Below are 19,591 nucleotides of genomic sequence, written 5' to 3'. Positions count from 1 at the left end.
ATCTAGATGGATCATGGAATTTGTAAATATTATACCAAGTTTTTGAGACTTCTATACATCATATTACTTGGACACCAATTCGAATGGATAGAAAAAATGACATTGTGGTATGGTCGAGGAATAATTTAGGCACTTACACTGTCACACAGTGAGATCAACATATAAATATTTCTTAAGTGCTTTATTATCTTCATCATATCTACTCATTTCAATTGAAATCTACTATGGAGGCTTAAGATGATTCCCTATTGTTTCCAAGTCTTTACTTGGAAAGCACTATGGGATCGATGGAATATTTAGTTAAAGCAAAATGATCAAAATGGATTCCAATACAAGATCAAGCCTGTTGTCTTTGTAAGTCATAGAGGGAGACTTTTTCCATACCTATTTTTTACATGCATGCCCTTTCACATAGGGGTGATAATTGGACTGGATTTGGTCGAATCCGATCCAATACATCCAATGCGAGTCCATTACAAATGGACATGGTCCAATCCAGTCCGATGAATATTTTGGACCATTTTGGACCGGTCCAGAGATTGTCCAATCTGTTCAAATTCCTGTTAATTTAGATTGGTTTCAACTCAAACCTGGTCCATTAGTTGGCACCTATGTTCTTATCTTCTATCAATGAACCAATGTCTGGTTCTATCCAATATAAATTCATCATGGATGGACCAGGTCCAATCTAATATGTCATATTGGTCCGTCCAAATTGATTTTGACTTGGATGGTGCCCAACCCAAAACCGGTCCATTGACACCCCAACTTTTACATGAGTTGTTTGGTGTAATGCACAAATTGGCATTACAAAACCTCTTCTTTAGTTGGATAGGCTCTTTGAGATCACATTACGGCAAACAAGAGAATGAGAGATCTCCTGCAAAACTCGATCGCCTTCATCCTCCAATGCACTTCCACCAATTTAACCATTGTTAAAGGAGCCATGTTGGGCAGCAGACAGCTATGGTGAGTCTTAGTAAGCGCCTTGGAATTAGCAGCTTCGAATACTAATCTTACCAAGTTGAGCATTCACTCTGACTCTAAAACTTATAAACCTTTTGAATAACAAGAATGATAACTATGACATGGAAAGAGCAACTTCATTGATTTCACATCAACAATCTAATCAAGTATTTCCGATCAATATATAGTTTTTTTCTTTTCATGTTAATAGAACGCAGAACCGAGTTACTCACATTTTTGCTTATTTTAGCTTGTAAGCTACGATTCTGTATTCAACTGTCAATTTGTTCTGTTTTTTAATGAATGAAGATGCTGCTTTTTCTTTGAAAATAAAAACGAGAAGAGTCAATGTCCATAAAACCCCATCAGAAGAAAAACAATACTGCAGTAATATATGTAACTTTTGATTGGGTTTCCTTGCTCATTGGCACAGCTTGCATTGTCTGTAGCGGGTTGGGAGTCGAAACAAGGAGCTTTTACTTTCAAAACATTATGGAAGGATTCCCGTATTACAACACACTAGTGCAAGATGTTTCATTCAACAAACCAACTAATTAGCACACGTAAGACGTACACAGACAACCGAAAAGAAGGGATCAAGGTAGGTAAAAGCAAAAGAGTCACACACCGAAATGCACGCGTTTAGGTTTAGAGGGAGAAACACATGCATAAACCTGCTTGCATAGTTTGTTAAACGTTGATGCTCTGATTTCTTTTCCTCCGAAGCAGTTTTACCAATTTTTTCAGCCCTCTTTTCAGCAAGCGAATGGTGTGGATCAGGAGAAGAAGGACCATGACGCACAACCACACAACAACCACAATAACCAACTTTTTAAACATAGTTTCGTAATCAGATTCTGATGCCAACCCATCTAACGACATAAGGTAGGTTAATGTCATTGCTGTGATGGCGATCCACATGGCCACCATCAGAATCCACACAAAAATCCTGTGCCTCATTGGTAATCCACTTACCAGCAGCAGAATTATGCTCAGAGAGGCAATTAATCCCAATGTGTTGCAGTTGACAAACCTATGGAATGTGTCTGGATACATATCAGCCATCACAGAGGTGCCCGCAGTGTGTGGTGGTGTGATAGCATTGGTGCTATTATCACTACTATCTTGCCAAACTCCACCAGGAGGATTAACTCCTGCTTGAAAGGCCATGGTTGCAATAAGCGATGCAACCACCATTAATGTACCCCGCTTCTTTTCCACCCAGTCTTCGTGGTTTCGAGGCTTTTTCCTCAATTTTGAATCCATTTGTCTTTCATGGATTACTTGATCATGTTGCGCAGCTAGAGAGATCTGTACTACGGGATGCGTTGATGTGGTGTGATGATGGGCTGTTGGAGGTATATCCCTGAATCTTAGAGCTCCGGCACCTCGAAGAGCCTCTTCCATGTCCATATCCATCAAATCTCTCGGACCATTTGTTAAAACATCCAAGGCTGTGAAAGAGTTGTTGTTTACAGAGTTCACTTTGATGGCTGTTTTCTCAAGCAAAAACCTTACCATCTGCACATTTTTTTTCTTTTCCACCATTACATTCTCATCTTGGAAATGTATTAAAAGCATGTATAATGAAGAATTTCTGTCTAAATCATTAGATCTAGGAGAGATGAAAGTTGAACTGCATAACAACATACAGCAGCTGAAAAGATTCACAATATTTGGTAAGGACCTGATTGCTTGTTCCATTAACAAGAGATACGATTACATAGGAAGTAATAAAAATGCATCACAGATTCACAGTTGAGGGAAATTGTCGAAAACTCACTCACCATGACTTCTCAGCATCTCTTAAGTTCACTATAACTTTTCAAAACATCCAGGAAATTAACCCCTTATCAATGAATGAGTTTTTGTTTTGCAAAACTAAACATCCCTTAAAGCACCGTTAGTGTTCATGACCAAACTGCCCCTGAACAGTGAATCAGCCTTATTAAACATATTTTATGACTAAAATGCCCTTAAACACCTAACTGCCTTATATATAAGATTTCTATTCATTGAGAGACGATTTGCTCTCATTGTGCTGCTTGCAAGTATTCTAAGGAAACTAAAAAAATGGGTTTTGAGTCGAATAATAACAGGGATATTTCTAAAATATTAAAAAATGGGTTGAATATAATAAAGGGTAACTGATACAGTTAGTCTGTTTAGAGTGAAGTTAGTGATGACCTGGGGTTCGTTCGACGTTTTGAAGAATTATATATGGTGAGTTTAGAAAAAATGCTGAAAAATCATGGGGAATTTTAAATGATTTTCCTAAATAAAAAAAACTGACATTAATTAATTCTCATCTTATATTAACTATATTTTTAACATAAAAAGGAAAAATATTTTCTAACTGGATTAGTTATAATTTATTCATTAAATTAATATTAAATGGTGTTATTTGCAAAATTATTAATAGAAATTAATGGAATTTTAGGTTGTTGAGTTTTAAAATTAATTTTTGTTAACATAATATGTATGCGTGTAGTGAGCAGTCAACAGACATTGATGTGTATCTGACTTTGAAGATCTTGGCCTCTTGGGCTTGATTTGTAATCACATAACCTCTTAATCTAGAGAATGATAGGACGGTAGAATCTTACTTTTGGCTAATTTGATTTAATTAATTCTGGTAAGCTAAGATTCTTTATGTAAGATTTCTTTTCTTAAAATGCACTCATGTTTCTCTTCTTGCTTTTCTCTTTGTTAGTCATGCTGGCGTATGTAAGGGCTCTTCAGTTCTTCTGGTTGTAATCAAATTTTAGTAAAACTCCAAACCATTTGGTTCAGATTTTAAGTGCAAAACTATATTCAATTCTTTAATACGGGTTGACTCAAAAATCTACCAACAACCCGTTGTAGGATTAATTTTGGCTAGTGGTTCAAAAAATTATTAGAATATCAATAATTTAAGGCTATGATTGTATTAGCTTCTGTTTTTGCGCTTTGGGGTTGTGGTAAACAAATGTGTTATACACATACAATAACAACTGTTACTTTTAAAACAAAAATCAAAACGGTTTTAAGCCCACAAAACAAATCCTTCTTTGTGCTTTGGGGCTTTAAATAAACTTATCTTCGAATACAACCTAAATTACTATCATGGTGTTTTTTGGGACTGATTTTCAAGAAAAAACGCTTATACTTCTAAGACTCATTTTTTAGAAAAAAACGCTTCTATCACGTAGGTAGTGAGTAATACTATGCTGTTTGATAAGGTGATTTTCATCACCCTTTTTTCATGTATGTACTGACAGGTAAGCACCACATAGGATATACATCAGTCAACCGTTGGGAAAAACAATTCACCGATGCATGAAATGCCAAATTTGGCGTTTTATGCAACGGTGGGATTCCGATTTTTGAGGCATGTACCCGATTTTTTAATAATCGGCTGAATTGAGACGCCTATATGGATCCGATGTGACACCATTTTTTTGAAAAATAACCATGGTTCCAAACATCCCCTATATCCCAAAGGTGTTACCCAGCTGGTAAAAGCCTTTCTTTTTTTTTTTTGTATTGATCAAAATTCCCATCATCAAGATGTTTTTTTTCATCCCCAAAGCTTTACTTTAAGCCTAGTGGCTTAAAATTTATTAACCATTATCAAAATTATAAAAAAAAAAAAGTACCCCAAACCTAAAATAAAATGTACAAAAGGAAGGCCCAAATTATCCTCATGATGAAGAAGCAACCTGACATAGTCTAAAACGGTTAAAAACCTAGTTAAATTGGTGCTTTAATTTCAACGCCACAGGTATTTTGATTGGTGTGTTCTGGAAATTTTATACAGAGATCAAGGTTTGAAGTTCGAAGGTGATTCAACCATCATACCTCAATCTGCTTGTTAGCTACTGCAAGATGAAGAACAATGTTGCCATCGCCATCCGTATGGTTCACAAAATCAACATCACCAATTAATCTCAGCAACAACTCCAACACCTCCAATTGGCCATGCTTCACACAGAGATGTAGAATGGTCCCTCCACCATCCACCAACACCCTAGTTACTTCTGGTATTGCTTGAGCAAGCACCTCCACCACCTCAGCTTGGCCTTTCATAGCTGCCAGATGGAGTGGCGTTCTCCCATCTCGATCACGAGAAATACAAACATCTATCATCCCCGTCGGCAGCAGCAACTCCTTCACGACTTCAACATGGCCTTTTGCTGATGCCAAGTGTAAGGGTGTGTGACCTTGTGATTCATCTGGCTTCAAAGCAAGTTTAGGCTTGTTTGATAGAAGCACTCTAACGAAGTGGACGTGTCCAAGCACCGAGGCTATGTGTAAAGGAGTCTCAGTGATGCAAGCTCCAATACCTCTGTCAAGAATGAGTGGGTCCTCTTGAAGCAATTGAAGCAAGGAGCTCACGTTCCCTTGAAGTGCTGCTTCACGAAGTCTACTATCCATTGAGATCTCTCAATTGTTCTAATCAATTGATTTGTTCTAAAACAATGTTGTCACTTCACTTGCCGGAGAATTTTGCTGCCTTAAATAGGCAATTGGCGCCAACCTTAACATGACATCCACTTAATTGCCGTTTTCCTCAAGTTATATCTATTTTTTATTCCTTTTTTGCCCTTGTATTGACTACTTATTACACTATTACGAACGTAGACAGGTCAACGACCAAGTCTATATATTCTTGCACAAATTTGAGATACGTCTCGAGACTCGAGAGCAATGATCCAATGGATGACTAATGAAAATGAAAGGGTGTTAAGCCAAAACCCTCCATTCCTTGCACAGGGAATCTACTAATTCCAACTATCAGTAGGATGATTTTGACTTCTGCATCAAGTTTGTCGCATCGAAGACAATGATTTCTCGCAAGCGCAAGGGAAGAAAAGAACCTTCAATTCTGAATTAGGATGCGAAAAGTCTCAGAAGGGAGCTGTGTTGGAGCTTGGAAGCCTTGAGGTTGAGGATTAGCGAGTGGCGATCTGGTCATGGAGAAGGTACGTACGTAGACAATATATCTCTATATCCCCCGAGAGGCTGAGACATTCCGTTTGGCTGATTATTCAGGACTCCTGGACCTGTCGTCCTCTGAGAGAGTGAGAGGTTAGCCTGCAGGCAGCTGGTCAAGTGCTAGCCCCAGCTGCCAAGTCTTTGGTTTTGTACCCACTCTAGCTCTTGCAAACTCTTAACATTCTTCCCAAACCGAGCCTAAATACCAAATATAAGTGGTCCAACGGAAGGTCTGATGAGCAGCTGCACACAATAGGCGTGTACAAGGGGCTACGGAATCAATAAGAATGATACATCAGTACTGTAGTGTTTCATGCATGGCCCCATTGCACCCGGTAATGCCTCGTGTGTAGGGACGTGGAAATTGGGGTGTTCATTCTTCATTGTACGGTTCAAACCGTAAAACCAAATTGAACCAAATCGAATTTGCGCTTTGGTTCGGTTTCATAATTTTGAAAAATAGGGTTTATGGTTTCGATTTGGTTTATTAAATTTTATAAACCAAATCAAACCATAAACCGTTTTAATATAATATAATACTATATACATCGAATATTTTAGAATTTAAATTATAAATATATAATCAAAGTATTTATTTTAATCATGGTAATGCCTCCATGAATTCACAGGTTAATAACACAAATTTCTCTTGGATTTCTCTACAAATGCATTGCAAACCACAAATATTTGTGTGGAATCCTTGCGCATTTTCTTAAACAACACAATGTTTCAAATGTGTGGTGTTGAGTGCATTTGTAACACATACAACACACTATAATTTTATTATATATGTCATCGTCTGCACGGTGAAACCCAATTTCTTTATGCCATGCCTATCTCTACAAACGACAAGTGTCAATGGCTACGAAACCCTATCAGATGCAAGACATGGCAGTAATATGTACTGATGATACTAGCAGCTGATGTGTTTGTGTTTCTTCTCCTCCGAAGCAGTTTTACCAATTTTTTCAGCCCTCTTTTGAGCAGGCGAACGGTGTGGACCAGTAGAAGAAGGCCCATGAGACTCAACCACACAATGATCCCAATCTTCAACTTACAAAGCATACCATATTCAGATTCCAGTGCCAAGGCATCTAATGACTTAATGTAGGTTAAAGCCATTGCTGTGATGGCGACCCACATGGTCACCATCAGAATCCACACAATAATCCTGTGTCTCATTGGTAATCCACTTATCAGCAGTAGAATTATGCTTAGAGAGGCTATTAATCCTGCTGTGTTAAAGTTGATGAATTCATGGAATACGTCTGAATACATATCAGCCATCACAGAGGTTCCTGCAAGTTGTGATATATCTTCATTGTTTTCTTGCCAAACTCCACCCGGAGGATTAATTCCTGCTTGAAAGGCCATGGTTGCAATAAGCGATGCAACCACCATTAATGTACCCCGCTTCTTTTCCACCCAGTCTTCGTGGTTTTGAGGTTTTTTCCACAATTTGAAATCCTGTTGTCTTTCATGGATTACTTGATCATCATGTTGTGCAGCTAGAGGGATCTGTACTATGGGATGTGTTGATGTGGTGTGATGATGGGTTGTTGGAGGTATATCTCTGAATCTTAGAGCCCCGGCACCTCGAAGAGCCTCTTCCATGTCCATATCCATCAAATCTCTAGGACCATTTGTTAAAACATCCAAGGATGTGAAGGAGTTGTTATTTACAGAGTTCACTTTAATGGCTGCTTTCTCAAGCAAAAACCTTACCATCTGTACTTTTTTTTTTTGGCACACATTCTCATCTTGGACGGGTATTAAAGGTAAGTAAATTTTTTTTGGGTCATTTATTAAAACACCTCCTATAGTTACATGATTTTATTAAAACTTATGCTATAGTTTGTGTTTTACTAAAGCATTCCCTATTTATAGTTTATAATCAATTTACTTAGTCAATCTTCCATTAGATGAAAGTGGAAAATGGCAGTTTTAACCCTAACATCCATTCAAATAAATTTAATCAAAAGAAACTAAAAAATATATCAATTTTGCCCTTGATAAAACATGGATAACCACTATTTTTCTCTATTTGATCAATTTTGCTTTCTATACAAAATTGTGTTAGGGATACTTTTGGAATAAACAACCATCGATCCATACCTTTGAACATTTTCCACTCAATTCAGGGGTGCTTTTGGAATAAATAACCATGGGTCCCTGCCCTTGAACATCTTTCACTTGGTTTAGGTGATCATGTTATTATTTTCAGATGGCAAAACAAATAGTTAGTTTTTAATGAAAACTATAAGTTTAAGTAAAATGTAAAACTATAAGGGATGTTTTAGTAAAATACAAACTATAGGATAGGTTTAAGTAAATTTATAAAATGATATATAAGGAGTGCTTTTTTTTTATATGTTCTGAAGGGTTAGACAATGGGAGGCATAGACCATCTCCCCCAACCCATAACCCACCCCACCCCTAAAAAAAAAAAAAGGGTGGACGCCGGATTCGATCCCAAGTGAGCTGCATAATGTTTGATAAGGACTTGAGTGCTTTTTACATTAGCAAAAGACACGATTACATAGGAAGGAATAAAATTGCTTGACAATTAAATAAGAAAAAAATTGGCATTAATTCTCTTCTTATATTAACCATATTTTTATCGTAAATAAAGAAAAATATAAGGCTACAACTTGGATTGGATTAACCCGAACCCAACCCAAAAAAGTCAAGTTGGGTTGGGTTGCATACCACTATATATACTACTATTTTATAATTAAAATTTATTAATTTCTTTTCCTGAATAATAGGACGGGTAGAATCTTACTTTTGGCTATATAATTTGATTCAATGCACCTAAGCCAAGATTCTTTACGTAGATTTTCTTTCTTAAAACTCTCTCATGTTTCTCTTCTTACTTTTCTCTTTGTTAGTCATGCTGGCGTATGTAAGGGCTCTTCTAGTAGTAATCAAATTTTAGGAAAACTCGAAACTATTTGATTAAGATTTTAAGTGCAAAACCATATTCAATTCTTTAATATATACGGGCTGACTCAAAAATCCACCAGCAACCCGTTATAGGATTTTGGCTAGTGATTCAAAAGAACATTAGAATCTCATTAATTTAAGGCTATATATATGATTGTATAAACTTCTGTTTTTGAATACGCATATATATGACAAGTGTTACTTTGAAAACAAAAATCAAAAACAGTTTTAAGCCCAAAACACAAATCCTTCTTTATGCTTTGTGCTTTGTAGAAAATTTTATACAGAGATCGAGGTCCCTGGTGGTGAGCTACCTGGTGACAAGCTCCCTGGTGGAGAGCTACCTGGTGACGAGCTCCCTGGTGGTGAGCTACCTAGTGACGAGCTCCCTGGTGGTGATCTACCTGGTGACGAGCTCCCTGGTGGTGAGCTACTTGGTGACGAGCTCCCTGGTGGTGAGCTACTTGGTGACGAGCTCCCTGGTGGTGAGCTACCTAGTGACAAGCTCCCTGGTGGTGAGCTACCTAGTGACGAGCTCCCTGGTGGTGAGCTACTTGGTGACGAGCTCCCTGGTGGTGAGCTACCTAGTGATGAGCTGCCTGGTGTAGCGCAACCCGACTGCCCTCTGCATGAGGTGATCTCCTCTCCTTTGCAGGCGGCGGGAGCTGAGGGACCTGTGAGAACTCCATTTTTTCATTCTCTCCCCCTTGTCTTTTGGGGTCGGAGTCCTTATATAGTGGTGTCTGTCAAATCAGGCATAACAGCCTGTCAAGTCAGGCGTAACTGCCTCTGTCTCTCTGTCGCAGCCGTTACTGCCAGAGCTGAGGTGGCGGGTGCAGGTGGCTGTTGTAGAGTATGGCTCTGCCAGTCAAGGGACAACTCTCAGGACTGGCAGGCACGGCGCCACCTAGCGAGGAACGTGGGCGCAGGTCTCCGGATCTGTCAGGTACGGTTGTCAGGCAGGAGATCTTTATGCGATACGCCGAGCTGCCCCTAAGTGGCGAGCTCTTCGTAAGACGCCAGGCTGCTTGCGGAGTGGCCTGCTGCCTGTGGCGAGCTGCCTATGCCGAGCTGGGGAGAGCTATGCTGGGCTCCCTAATGGCGAACTGCCCGGGGGAGAGCTATGCCGAGCTGGGGAGGGCTATGCTGAGCTGTTTGTGGCGAGCTCTGCCGAGCTGCCTGTGACGAGCCATGCCGAGCTGTTTGTAAGTGGCAAGCTCTGCCGAGCTGCTCGAGCTGTTTGTAAGTGGCAAGCTCTGCCGAGCTGCTCGAGCTCCCGAGTTGCCTAGTTGTCAAGAGGCTGCACTTGGTTTGCATGAGGTGCTAGGTGTCACAATTTCACTAGAGGGCCAAATCCGCCCTCATCAGTTTCTTATAATCATAAAAACCTCCCTTATATTTTCACTTTAACAAAAACCTCTCCTGAATTTTAAAAGAATTCGGCAAAAACCTCCCTTCTAGCAATGACCTAGACGGAAAACATCAGACCGGTGCGTCAATTATGTTCTAAATTCCCATTTTACCCTTTTGCAAATTAGTTTGCATACATTTTTACTACAATACCCTTGTTGACCTCTTATCCTCTTTATCTCTCTCGTCAACCTCTTTTATCCTCTATCCTATCCCTGAATTCTATCGTCTAAAGAGGAGGAAAGCGGCATTTCTTTCAATCTTTCATCCAAACCCAAGTGGAACACAACCCTTGCCTTTTCTCCCTGTACAACTTTTTTTGCCGATTTCTTCCTCCTCTTTCAATCTCCCATGAATCTGTAATTTTGTGTTCAATTATGTTTCTCCTATTTATTGCCCTACTTGACTTAGAAAAGAATCTATTTATTGAAGTATAAAATTTAATGTGTTTTGGAGGTATGGACCTGTTAAATGAAAAATCTTCAAACTAGCAGCTGTTTGTGCTAATGGAATGTTGTTTTTAGCACAAAATTAATTAATGTTCACCATTCATTGGCCTGGCCGCTTGGCATTGACAACTCCAAGGTGATGCAAGATACTTATGGTGGGGAACAGGATGATATTGATTATTCGTATGAGGTTTCTGTAGCCAACCATCCACCATTACCAGTCAAGGAAGCTAATGGGAATGAGGGCTCATTCTCATGAGTTTTTTTTTTTTGTACACGGGTTTCCAAATCATAAAGCACATAGTGTGTTGTATATTTTTAGCCCCGAAATTTTCTATATGCAGGTTTCTAAATCATTCTTCTCTATAAATGCATCATTGTAAGTCATGTAAATAGACTTCACTTCTAGGAAGGAAATTCTTTCCAAAATTGGGTCATTTAAATTGAAAAACATCTCATATAGCCATAATCTACTCTCGCAACTGAAGCGTTCTCTCTTCCAAAGTTCTGTGATTCCAAATTTCAACTGAGATAAAGAAAACAAAGCAAGATGAATGATTTGATAACAAAACCCTTCCTTAGTGATAACGTAGACGTCGTCCATGGGCCCATGCATACCTACATAGCCTCCAAGCCCATTTACCAGAACCAAATTCTATGGGCTCTTGTATATAACTAACTAGGATAATCTTATTCCTACCCAAGATAAGAATTATCCTAAACAACCTAGGATAATCCTAATCCTATCCTAGATAAATCACAACGAACCCAAATAAGCTCTATCTCTTGTAATTCTCATCCTATGTAATCCTACTATAACTCAATCTCTATAACTATAAATAGGGCTGGTTCACCCCTCATCAATGCAGGTTAGCCTATTATTCCTTGAGCTTGTTTTCTCTTTGATTTATTGCTGTTATTATTTAATTTTCTTTGTCTATTTTAACTTGGTATCAAAGCCATGTCGACAAAGACAGGCACACATGGTAGCAGCCCAGCAGCCTCCAACAATAGCTCATCCACAAGTAGTGCACTCCCTTCAATCCAGAATGTGACTCATTATCTTCCTATCAAACTTGGAAGTGACAATTATCTATTGTGGCATGCCCAATTCCTTCCCATTCTTCGACACCACCACCTGTTGGAGCTTGTAGAAGGGAAGAAGAAACCATCGCCTAAAGTTATACCCAATCCAAATGGTACAGGGATGATAGTGAACCCTGAATTTGAAAAATGAACTGATATTGACCAGCTTATGTTGAGTTGGCTGATTTCCTCTCTCACTGAAGGAGTTATGGCGCAAGTGGTAAGTTTGTCGACATCATCAGAGGTATGGACTTCCCTTGCTCACAGTTATTCCACCCACTCCCGGTCCAAGGTACTGTAGTTGCGGAGACAACTACAAAATCTTAAGAAATGTTCTTTCTCTATTTCTGCATATATACAAAGTGCAAAGTCTATTGCTGATAGTCTGTCTACAGTACCTGAACCAGTTCCCAAATCCAAATTGGTACTTTACATTTTATCTGGCCTAGGGAGTGAATATGAGTTAGTGGTTACAACACTAACAAATCGGCTAGATACAATAGATCTTGGTATTGTTGATATTATGGGAGCACTTCTAAACCATGAAAGCTGTCTTGAGGACCTAGCTCTTGCGTCAGATCCTCGAAGTGCGAATCTTGTAGGCGTCTCTCCTAAGAAAAATAATTTTCAGAAGCCCCCACAATAGTTTTCACCAAATTTCAACAACAACAGAGGTAAGGGGCGTGGTTGTGGCTCCCCACAATATAATCATCAATCCTTCCAAAATCAGACACAACAATTTTCTGGAGGACGTGGAGGTAAAAATAATATTACTTGTCAGATTTGTAATAAATTTGGACATAATGCCCTATAGTGTAGAAAGGTGAAATACCTGCAATGATTCTTCTGCATTTCATGGAGGGGTAAATACCCTTCATAACCAGTATGAGAATAATTTTGATCCCAACTGGTATCCAGATTCTGAAGCTACTCATCATATGACTCTAGATCTAGACAATCTGCAAAGTCACACTGAGTATACTGGACCAGATCAAGTAAAGGTTGACAATGGTCAAGGTTTGAATATTCATCATACAAGATCTTATTCTATGATTTTTAATCAGCATGCTTTCTCTTTGAGAGATATTTGTCATGTTCCCTCCATTTGCAAGATCTATTATCTGTTAGTCGATTTACCATAGATAATAATTTATTTTTTGAATTTCACTGTGACTGTTGCTATGTGAAGGACTATACGGGGAGAATCATACTTCGAGGAGCTAGTAGAGACGGTCTATATAGCTTTCCTAGGTCAGCCACAATCTCTCCTGAAGCTCTTCTTGGAGAACACACCTCTCTTCATGGTTGGCATCTTCGTCTTGGTCATGCAGCTATGCGTAATGTACGACAAGTTGTTTCAAAGTTTGGTTTTTCATTTATTCGTTCTAGTGTTAATGAGTCTGTTTGTGAGTCCTATCAAAAGGGCAAGAGTCATAGAATGCCCTTGAAATCATCTAGTTCTCAATCTAAGCATCCATTAGATTTAATTTTTTCAGATGTATGGGGACCTGCTCTTGTTAAGTCGAATAATGGATTTTCATATTATGTCCTATTTCTAGATGATTTTTCAAAATTTTCTTGGTTGTATCCTATTGCTCAAAAATCAGATGTATGTGATGTTTTTATTAAATTTAAGACATGTAGAAGTTTTGTTCAATAGCAAAATCAAGGTATTTCAATTAGATTGGGGTGGAGAGTATCGCTCTCTCCCGGTACTTGGACTCACAAGGAATAACACATCATTTTGCATGCCCTCATACACACGAATAGAACGGATCAGCAGAACGAAAAAATAGACTTGTGGTCAAATCTGCCTTGTCTCTACTAACCTCCTCTAAGCTCCCCTTCTCCCTCTGGGCTAATGCAGTAGAAACTACAGTTTTCTTGATAAATCGATTGCCAATAGGGGTATTGCATGGTATGTCTCCTCATGAGAAACTCTTTCAGACTTCACCTGATTATTCTCTACTGCGATGGTTTGGGTGTGCTTGCTATCATTTTCTGCAGCCCTACAACAAAAATAAGTTTCAGTTTCGGTCCCTTCCATGGTACCTCTCACAAAGGGTACCGATGTCTCCATGCTCCTTCAGGGCGTGTTTTCATTGCCCACCATGTTGTATTTGATGAAGATTCACTTCCAGAAATTGCTGAAACAGAACCAAGCCCAACTCCTACTCCTATAGGAACTTTTATTTCAATACCGGCTTTGCTACAAACTACAACTTCAGCCGTATCTCCTGCCTCTCAGTCTCCTTCTGCTCCTGAATTCAGTTCTACTTCAGCAACCACCTCTCTAGTTTCAGGACCATTGGAGCAATCTTCATCTGCTCGGCCACAAAGGTATTGAAGCATTCAAGACTTACTAGAGTCTATAGCACCAATTTCGTAACCAATTTGCACTCACTCCATGCGAGCCTAGTTAATGAGCGGGACCCTCCCCTGGTCTCAACTTGTGACAAGGTACCTAATCCCTTCTGCTCTTGTCTCTCTCCTCCAAGAACAAGAACCTAAACACTTTAATCAAGCTATCAAATCGCCAAAATGGCAAGAGGCCATGCAAAAATAATATCAGGCCCTCGTTAAAAATGACGCCTGGCACTTAGTTCCGTATGATCCTTCCATGAATATTGTTGGAACTAAGTGGATATATAAAATAAAAAAGAAGGCTGATGGAACCATTAACCGTTATAAAGCCAGGTTGGTCGCTCAGGGTTTCAGTCAGGTATCGGCCCTTGATTACTTTGATACTTTCAGTTTGGTTGTAAAACCAGTGACTATACGAACAATCCTCTCTATTGCTCTTGCGCAAAACTGGCCTGTTCATCAATTAGATATTGACAATGCCTTCCTTCATGGCATCATGGATGAAAACATTTATGTTTATCAACCAAAGGGCTTCATTGATCCCATGTGTCCCACTTATATATGCAAATTGAAAAAGGCTCTCTATGGCCTCAAATAAAAACCGCGAACCTGGTATTCACGTTTGAGTTCTATCATCAAACAGATGGGATTTCGCAACTCGGCTGCTGATCCATCTCTTTTTATTTTCTCCTCCAACAAATTCACTCTCCTTCTGCTGGTATATGTGGATGGCATCATTTGGACTGGCACCTCTACTGCCGCCATTAGTAACTTTCTCAAATCACTCTCTATAGTTTTTCCATTGAAGGACTTAGGGTCCTTACACTATTTTTTTGGGAGTTGAACTAAGTTGCAAATAAGACAGTTTGGTTCTCTCACAGCAGCGTTACATCTTGGATTTACTTCGTAGGACCAATCTCGAAGGGGCCAAACCTGCGAGTTCACCCATGTCTACTTCTAGTCATCTGTCCAAAGACTCAGGTGATCCATTACCTAATCCCACGAAGTATCGTAGTATTGTTGGAGCATTATAGTATGTCACCATCACACGTCCAGATATTTCCTTCGTAGTCAACAAAGTTTGCTAGTTCCTTCACTCTCCCACTGATGAGTATTGGACAACTGTCAAACGAATCCTTCTGTATCTCAAAGGAACTCTCACTCACAGTCTCCTTTTTCGAGGGTCCTCATCTTGGCAGTTGACGGCGTACACAGGCACCGATTGGGCTAGTTGTCTAGATGGTCAACGGTCTATAGGAGGGTATGTTGTTTACCTTGGCTCCAACTTGATCTCTTGGAGCTCCAAGAAACAACCCACTATTGCTTGCTCCATCATCGAATCCGAATTCAGGTCTCTTTCCAACACACTCACAAAGTTGTTATGGATTCGGTCTCTGCTACGAGACATTGGCTTTCTAGCCCCTCCCCTATTATATGGTGCGATAATATGGGTGCTACCCACTTGGTCTTCAACCCTGTTTTCCATGCTCGCACAAAACATGTAGAGGTTGACTACCATTTCCTACGAGATTTTGTCACCAAGAAGCAGCTTTAGATTCGGTATATTCCCATAGCAGAGCAGATCACTGACATCTTCACTAAGACACTTTCCACAATCCGTTTTACTTCTCTTCAGGACAAGCTTCTTGTTACCCCATTCAGCTTGTAGAGAGATGATAACGTAGATGTCGTCCATGGGCCCATGCATGGCCCATGCACACCTACGTAGCCTCCAAGCCCATTTACCAGAACCAAATTCTATGGGTTCTTGTATATAACTAACTAAGATAATCTTACTCCTACCCAAGATAAGAATTATCCTAAACAACCTAGGATAATCCTAATCTTATCGTAAGATAAGATCTATCCTAGATAAATAACAACTAACCCAAATAAGCTCTATCTCTTGTAATTCTCATCATGTGTAATCCTACTATAACTCAATGTCTGTAACTATAAATAGGGCTGGTTCACCCCCCATCAATGCAAGTTAGCCATATTATTTCTACAAGAAAATTGACCTTTAGCAACAGTCCAAATATTGTTCTAATATAGAAAAAACTGTTGCCAAATGTTTTACTTACAACTGAACGAGCCGTAGCTAGTGAAGCCGTTGTTAAAAGTGTTTTGCAACAATCATTTGTTGCTAAATATGTTTTTTACAATAGTGAAGCCAATCGTTGGCAAAATTAGTGTTTTGCAACAACCGTTTCCAACCGTTGCCAAATAAATTGTTTTAGCAACAATGTATAAAAACGGTTGCCTATATAGTTTTTTAGCGACGACTGATTACTTATTGCCTAATGGCACCTAACAATTATGTTAACCATTGATAATTGTAAATTTACAACAATTGAATAATTGTGTCTAACAATCATCTTATACAATGATTAAGTTAATTGTCGCCAATTGTAAATTAGTAATAACTGAACAATTGTTTCTTATAAATATTTATGGCAACAATTTTTATGAATTGTTGTTGAATTAACAACAATCTAGCACTTGTTACCTTAAGGTTTCATACACAACAATCAAGTCAATCGTTGCTAATTGTAAAATGGCCACAATTGAATAAATGTTTCTCATAAATATTTGTGAACTGTTGTTGAATTACATCCCAACTACATTTATACATAAATGTGTTAAAAAATATATTACAATTTTCAAATTGCTATCTTAAATAATGCAATTAACACAGAAATTTAGTCCATTGTATCCACCCACATATTTAAGAGAAGACTGGTAACAACAAGGCAATTAATTCATCCATTGCATAGAGAGCAATTCAAATAAAAACGAGCCAAAAAAGGGGGTAAAGAGGAAAATCAAAATGACAGAGAACAAAACACACAAGAGAAAGAAGAAAGAAAAAGGGTGGTCAAATATAACCTCGAAGACTTCTCTTCCATCATCAGCTTTCGACCATCTTTATCGAAACTCATCATATCCTTTTCCTTCTTTTGAATTGAACCCTTTTCTCTATTAGCTATCTAAATTTGTCCATCATAAAAAATTATAAGATGCTCCTCTTTCTAATTTGTCGTAATCTCTCAAGTGCAGTTCTAATATTTGGCTTCTTGGCTTGGGCTGCTCTTAATTTGCATTCATTATTTTTCTATATGAGCTTGTTTAAAATTTATAACTTATGTATATAAAATTTATAGCCGTAAGGAGACAGGAAATACAATCCTAGATACAACCACAAAAACATGATCAGAATAACCAACATGTACAAACATTGTGATACAAGAATCCTGTTTTGGAACAAGATGTTGCTAGCAATAAAACTTATGAAATGGTTTTTCCATGTCACCACAAGCTATATTAATTATAAAAAAGAAAGAAAAATAGAAGTTAAAAGCCAATCAAATTTGTCAAACAGGGTCCAAGGGTGTGGTGAACCATTTCTATTGGAGGCCTAGTTGTCAATATCTTATGATTTATGATAGGATTTATATTTCAAATTGTGAAGACCATGGCTTTCAATTCAAATTTTGTATTTGAAAAAAAAAAACTATTCACAATTAGTTTTTAAATATTATGATCCATTTTACAAGTCTTATGATTTATGAAATTCATGAATTCAAATCAAATCAATTTTTTATTCCTCTGCTTATCTTAATATTCATTTAGGGTCTCTAGTTTTAAAAAATCCTTACTAAAATATGATTTCTTTAGGTTATGTAAGACCCTATTTAAAAACCTTATTGAGTTTATTTTCCATTATTTGTGGGTAATATGAAATTGTTCTAATGCTTCTAATGTATACTTAGTAAACTTGGTTGTATTAAGTGCACATATAATAGCAATGAGTTAAAATAGAGTAAAATTAGTTACCTGTCTATGTATATTTAAATGTTTAATATATGTGTTCCTAATTTTTTGATAAACTTCTAAAAATAATTGTTGGTCTTATCTCTTCTGAATTACAATTTGCGATACAATTAGGTTCTATTCAAAAGGGATATAAAGAGAAAAAATGGAACTTCCTACGAACAAAATCTCTACACGTTAACCTTTGAATTCATTTAGGACAATATCCTAATCCATTAAGAAGCGAAAAATAGCATCCATAGATGCACAATAAAGGCCTAAGGAACCATTGACCGAAAAATAGCATCCATAGGACCTACTAAACCAGATGGTCAAGGAAGAACCCCTTTCCATATCTATAGGAGGAGCAGCTTTAGCATATTCAAATTAGAAAACAATACTTCATGAAAACTAAGTAGTTGGGGGTTTCAGGTGTTATAAGCTGCAGCCATTCATAGCCGTGGGGATAGGTTGTGGTTCAATTTGTTGTCCACATGACATGTTTAGTCACAATCATGTCAAACTATAAATTCAAGATAACAACCTAGTGGCATTACTGATACGATGGCTGATGATGTAGCTTTGATAACTATTCCATCTTTTAGTACCTATTTATTTTGGGGGCCACCACAAGGCTGAGGAATATTATATTTCCTTGAATGCAGCACTCAAAATGATCAAAAAGATAGTAGATCATCTCCAGAAACGTAAGCAACCTTTCATATTAACCCTCTATTTGGATTTTATCTACTTCTCAAATCATCTGGAATTCAATAATGTGGGTTTCTCCTTTGTGCAAATAAAACACCAATAGTAACAATAGGTAGAACATCTATAGACAGACTATTCTCATAAGACAAAAATGACAAAACAAATGCAAAATTGATAGCAGAAAAAAAATACTTAATGTGGAATGCCTGCAAAACCCCCTCCAATTAGAAATGGAATGCTTGCAAAATCCATAGAGTTTCAAGAAAATAAAATACTTTGCTCATCGTTTTCTCCATTTCCAAGAAATAAGCGGTGGAAGACTGAAGGAGTGAACCTTTTATATGACAGTCAAGATGGAAAGCAATACTACAAACTCAGCCTAACTCACTCGACTTGATCTCAAGCTTGGGTTCGAGACCAAATCTTAGGGTGGGGCTTGGGTTGACCACAAACCCAGCCTAACCCACTCGACTTGCACCCCTAATTAGTACCTTTCCTTGGGCAGATTTTGATAATTAAAAATCTAATTTCTTGTAATGTTAATATATAATTGGGGTTGAGGTGGGGTAGGGAATCTTTATCTCCACCAGTGCAATCTCAATTCCCAACCCTACGGGTAGAATCTTACTTTGGCTAATTTGATTTAATTAATTCTGGTAAGCTAAGATTTCTTAAAATTTTCTCATGTTTCTCTTCTTACTCTTCTCTTTGTCAGTCAAGCTGGCGTATGTAAGGGCTCTTCTGGCAGTAATCAAATTTTAGTAAAACTCCAAACCATTTGGTTCAGATTTTAAGTGCAAAACTATATTCAGTTCTTTAATACGGGCTGACTCAAAAATCTACCAGCAACCCGTTCTAGGATTTGGGCT

The 19,591-nt window shown here is 38.1% G+C and overlaps 2 protein-coding genes across 2 annotated transcripts; both read right to left on the bottom strand.

Annotated features, from left to right (window-relative positions):
• Window positions 1-1,370: 1,370 nt before the first annotated feature.
• On the bottom strand, window positions 1,371-5,447 carry LOC148801179 (uncharacterized). Its single transcript, XM_088901689.1, has 2 exons — window positions 4,807-5,447; window positions 1,371-2,487 (listed from the first exon to the last, which is right to left on the bottom strand). The coding sequence occupies exons 1-2, from the start codon at window positions 5,380-5,382 to the stop codon at window positions 1,657-1,659; spliced, it is 1,407 nt and encodes a 468-aa protein (XP_088757815.1). The 5' UTR covers window positions 5,383-5,447; the 3' UTR covers window positions 1,371-1,656.
• Window positions 5,448-6,798: 1,351 nt separating this feature from the next.
• Window positions 6,799-7,671, bottom strand: LOC148801178 (uncharacterized). Its single transcript, XM_088900334.1, has one exon. It carries the CDS (start codon window positions 7,669-7,671, stop codon window positions 6,799-6,801), a length of 873 nt encoding a protein of 290 aa, XP_088756460.1.
• Between the last annotated feature and the right edge of the window lie 11,920 nt (window positions 7,672-19,591).

Source organism: Nelumbo nucifera, chromosome 3, assembly GCF_055504915.1.
Source record: "Nelumbo nucifera cultivar China Antique chromosome 3, China Antique-T2T, whole genome shotgun sequence".
Taxonomy (NCBI): Eukaryota; Viridiplantae; Streptophyta; class Magnoliopsida; order Proteales; family Nelumbonaceae; genus Nelumbo; species Nelumbo nucifera.
The sequence above is the reverse complement of the archived record's forward strand: the minus strand, read 5'-3'. Positions and strand labels throughout refer to the sequence as shown.